The sequence below is a fragment of the Arachis stenosperma genome, chromosome 10 (genome assembly GCF_014773155.1).
Source record: "Arachis stenosperma cultivar V10309 chromosome 10, arast.V10309.gnm1.PFL2, whole genome shotgun sequence".
Lineage (NCBI taxonomy): Eukaryota > Viridiplantae > Streptophyta > Magnoliopsida > Fabales > Fabaceae > Arachis > Arachis stenosperma.
The window spans coordinates 125,330,227-125,335,526 of record NC_080386.1 but is presented as its reverse complement, the minus strand read 5'-3'; the positions used below and the strand labels follow the sequence as shown (position 1 = coordinate 125,335,526).

General features: G+C 32.4%; 1 protein-coding gene across 1 annotated transcript; it reads left to right on the top strand.

Moving 5' to 3' along the window:
• Nucleotides 1-1,302: 1,302 nt before the first annotated feature.
• Nucleotides 1,303-2,838, top strand: LOC130954956 (zinc-finger homeodomain protein 10). The gene has a single exon (XM_057881730.1). The coding sequence runs from the start codon at nucleotides 1,575-1,577 to the stop codon at nucleotides 2,610-2,612; it is 1,038 nt and encodes a 345-aa protein (XP_057737713.1). The 5' UTR covers nucleotides 1,303-1,574; the 3' UTR covers nucleotides 2,613-2,838.
• The last annotated feature ends 2,462 nt before the right edge of the window (nucleotides 2,839-5,300 follow it).

Here is a 5,300-nt window from a genome sequence, read left to right as displayed (position 1 = left end):
AATAGTCATAATGCTAGTAGTAGTGATTTGAGAATAAAAATAATAAAATAATAAAAAATAATAAAAAAAGATATTTTTAAAGAAAAAGTTTTAATTTTAACCAAATGGTAAAATAAATAAAATAAAACGTTTGGAATAAAAATATAACATTTTAAATGTTAAAAATAAAATTAAAACTTAAAAAAATATGAAAAACTAAAATAATACTTTATTATTTTCAATAAAATTGTTATAAGAGACAGAAATTTAATGACAAATTCAATTCCAATACTAGAATATGATATTCAAAAATAAATTATTTTAATATAAAATAAAATTAAAAAATAATTCACTTTTTATATATGTCAAAATTAAAACTACAAACATACTCCATTGGAATTGCTATTAGTTGGTTCTTTTTGGCTTTAACTCAATTTAGTATATTACCCAAACTAAACAAATCCAATTAATTACATTATCTCAGAAAGAATATGTTGAATTGATCTAATATTCCAATTCCCTTATTCCTCCAATGTTTTTTTGTCTAAATGATTTATAAAAACTAGAAATTTGACACAAAATAAATCACTACATATTTATATATTTATACGTATTCTACATATTGTTTTAACAAAATAATTAATTATTATAATAATTAAAATTTGTATGAATATAAAAAATCAAACATCAATCAACTACCATTTTAATTATAAATATATAAAATTTGATAACAAAATAAATATAATTTGATGAATATAAGATAGTGGAAGGGGAGAGAAAAAAAAGTTGCATTTGTTTTAAAAGGAAAAAAACAAAGCAAAAGGGAAGTAGTGGTAAATATTGATATGCACCGGACATGCAGCATTTGCATTTGCATTTGTTTCCCTAAAATAAGCCGGAATGATGATTTAACTGCGAAAGCTGTCATTGATTGCCAGCTTGACAGATTAAGAGTTGTTACAGTTGAGCCACCCCCCACCCCAAACTCCATGCTACAATTTCACGCTACCCCCCTCAAACCCTCCTCCTCTCATCATCATTTCAAAAACATTAACCCAGCTCCTTTCTTCTTTCTTCCTCTACAATTTTTTGCTTAAATGAATAAATCCATTATTACCATCACTTTAACATGCATTTAAGGCCAGACCATACACTGTAAAGAAAAGAAAAGAAAAGAAAAAGGGTATATTTATTACTCACATCTAACCCAGAAGTGGGGTGAGCAACTTAACCATGGATTAGAACCAGGGTTAAAAAAACAAGTGGTTAAGAAGGGACAACCACATAAACACAGATTTCTATTATCAACAGTCGTCACTTAGCATCATCAAACAACATCCCTTCTCTCCTTTTCCCTCACTCACTCACTCTCTCTCTCTCACTCAAAGTAACGTTTTTTTTCTCCCTTTCTCCTTTTTATTCCTCTCTACTTCATTCATCTTTGTAAAACTCTCGAATTGGTCTCAGTAGCAGTTTAGCTTCATGGAGTGTGATACATGTGTTTTTATATACTAATAAGGCTAACCCTAACAACATCATTTCCCCAAATTGAAAAGCTAGGTTTTATTTTTTATTTTTTTAATCTTTCAACTTAGATGGAGATAATCAGCAACAACGCCACCACCACCATAACCAACCCACCAAAATCACCAGAACCCGAATCAGAAACTCCGACCCGGATCCAACCCGCAAACACTAAGCCTGTTTCATTCTCCAACGGAGTACTCAAGCGCCACCACCCTCCACCACACTACCACCACCAACTCGCAAGCCCTACCGCCGTCACCGCCGCCGTGCCGGTTACCTATAAGGAATGCTTGAAGAATCACGCCGCTAGTCTCGGTGGCCACGCGCTCGACGGCTGCGGCGAGTTCATGCCGGCGCCAACTGCTACCGCCGGCGATCCAACATCCATCAAGTGCGCCGCATGCGGCTGCCACCGTAACTTCCACCGCCGTGATCCCGACGAGCCACCACCACCACCACCTCTCTCTCCTGTAATCGAGTACCAACCTCACCACCGCCACCACCCTCCACCACCAGCTCCGCCACCTCCTCCGTTCCACCACCACCACCATCGGAGCCCTAACTCCGCCTCACCACCTCCGATCTCCTCTTCCTACTACCCTTCCGCACCGCACATGCTCCTCGCTTTGTCCTCAGGCGGAGGCCTCTCCGTTCCACCGGAAAACACCGCCTTACCAGCCTCCAACCACCACCACCACCACCATCTAAGTTCCCGAAAACGGTTCAGAACGAAGTTCACGCAGGAACAGAAGGAGAAGATGCACGTGTTCGCGGAACGCGTGGGTTGGAAGATTCAGAAGCGAGACGAAGATCTTATCCAGGAATTTTGCCATGAAGTCGGTGTTGATCGTGGCGTTCTCAAAGTTTGGATGCACAATAACAAGAACACGTTTGGGAAAAGAGAGAGAGAACAAGGTAATAATAAGAATGTTCTAGAAGGTCCTGGAATCAACGGTGCTGATGACAACAACAACAACAACAAGAGCAATGGTTTGAACGGTGGGATGATGATGATGATGAACGGTGGTGATGGTAGCGGTCATGATGATGATGGTAGCGCTGATGCAAACGGTGCCGGTACTAATGGCTCTTCCTCTTCTTCTTGAACTCTTTTTTCTTTTTTTTTTCTTTCGTTTTTAGGGTGAAAAAAAGAAACAAAACGAGAATAATAATGTGTTTAGATATGAGGGTAATTAATTAAGAGGTGGTACTAGTTATAATTATTAATTAGCAGTGCTTTTTTGTTACTTTCTAATTTTCCTTTTTTTTTTTAATTTTTACTGCTTTAGTTTTTGTTAATGAGAAGAGATGATGATCACTTTCTTTTATTAATTAACATCTGAGAGAGGTATTGACTTAACATATATTCCAATAATAAATGCTCATTAGTATTTAATTAATAATGTTATTAGCACTTATAACACAAAGTACTTTCTAGATAGTATTAGCTAAAGCACTTGATTATGTTTCTTTTCCTCTTTTGGCATGATTGCAATCTTCTTACTCCTAGTTCCTATCTTACTAATTAAATAATTCTTCTCACTTTCTGTAAAATGATAATTCATTAACACTATTTTATTGTATCTTATGGTTTAATTATTTTATTGTTTGCTCACATATCATGTTGTGTTGTGTCCGAGAGATAGAGGCAGAAAGTGCAGCTACGTAGATTTTAGAAGCTATTATAATATAATATATTATTTTATTATTTTATAATATAATGGCGGTTAGTGAAATTGATAATAATAATAATAAGTGTATTATTCTATTCCTGTGGCCCTTGGTGCAGCTGTGTGAGTGTGACATTATGCTCTATTATTATTCTAAATAAGAAAAAGTTAACAAAGAAGCATAAACAAATCATATTTTTTGTAGTACTGAGCCGATGATAAGTTTATAGTAATCTGAGGAATGTATCGGATAAGGGGAGAAAAATAAATAAACAATGTACTTTATGAAAGGATGACCATGAAGTGGTTCATGATTCCAAAAGAAACCATATATTATATGATTTTCTTTTAATTATTCTCTCTAATCAACAAGAATTCAGTCAACATGCAAATATGCTTTCTTTAGACTTTTTGCCAAGAATGAGAATTAGCTAATCCTAATCTATTATTGCGTGCAATTTCATTTGGTTGATATAGTATCACATATTATCATAATCATATCCTACTCTAACTATAGTATGGGAAAAAAATATATTCTGTTTGCATGTTTTTGAGGTTCTTTCCTCTTAGAGAAGCAAATCACTTTACTATTAGATAATATATTAATTAATTTGTTTATTTTGATAAAAATTATAAATAAGTTTTACTGAACAAAATTTAATTACTCGGCTGAATTCAGCTTATTACTATAAATTTGAAGAATGGGTTATAGTGTTTTAATTAAAAAGAAAAATCTACTTTTCCAGACTTGAATTAGAAATTTCTTGTAAAAAAACCCTATTTTAAAAGAGTTAATAAATTTTTGTATAATAAAAAAATTAATATTCACTAATTAAAAATTAATTTACTATATTTCTTTAATTAACAATGTTTTCTTACTAAAATGTTGAACCTTCAAAGAATAGAAGATGATGACATATATATTGGAGAAAAGGTGTGCCAAGTACAATGTTTAGGGTATGCTTTGTTTTTTCTCCCCTAAACAATGTTAGTACTCCCTCCTTCACCCTATATTCCGTTATGGGTGTGCTTTGTTTTTTAGATAACACTCATATTATTAATTTAATGCCTTTGGTGTTTTGGGTCCACTTTTTCGATTTTGGGTTTTTGGGTGATTGATGAAGTTATTAATCATGTTTTGGATAGGGAAAAATTAAAAGGGTGGGGGCCATTAGGGTGCTTCTGCCCATAGTGCTCCTAACCACCAAGGCATGGGTTGGTCCTTAGCCCTTAATTGCCCCTTAAAAATAGGGATATTTTTTTTTATGCAATATGATAGTGAAGGGAATTTTGTCAATTCCCTCCCACTAAATGCAACAGTAGTAGTAATTCCTTCACTTTTGAAAATAATAAAAAAAAATACAAAATTTGGTTCATCTTAATTTCCCTTTCTTCTCAATCCAAATACATTGTAACAAGACCACCATGTGGTTGGAATTAAACATTGATCAATTCGTTATTACTTTATATAGCTAAAAAGTAATTATTTTACTTTGGTGTGTGCATATGTGCCATGCTATATTTGACAATAGACACTTCAATTGCATCTATCCACCTTCCACATGAAGAGTTGCTTTATCATAACACCTACCAAAACTATTTTTATTTATATATAATCTTATACTTATTTTAATATATACTATATAAAAGTCATTTTTAAATATATATTAAAATACAAATTACATATTGATATTATTAGTCATTAACCTCTTGAATTCTTTATTGATTGGAAACAAAATCAATAGTTTTTAGTAACATTTTTTCAACAACTCCAAGTTATTATTAAAAAGTTTTTGTTGAAGCTAATAATAAAATTACAAATTATTTATATAAATTACTAATGAAAAGTTGTCCAAAATATAAACAAGTTTTAACAGTCATAATATTAAGTGCATTAAAAGTAATATTTTTGTATAATAATAAATTCATTCTTAAGCTGCCAAACCCCAAAGAAAGTCCAATTTCCACGAAATTTAATTGTTATGATATTCACAATTAAATCTAATATTTCAAATATTTTATTTATTTGCTGTAACTTATGCTTGATTTACAATAATGGTACGATATTCATGTTCATGTATCGTACTATGCAAACTGGAGAAGCTACAATTATAGCTGTACAAA

Excerpts from the sequence above, each read along its gene's own strand:
- LOC130954956 (XM_057881730.1), top strand. The coding sequence starts at position 1,575 with ATGGAGATAATCAGCAACAACGCCACCACCACCATAACCAACCCACCA.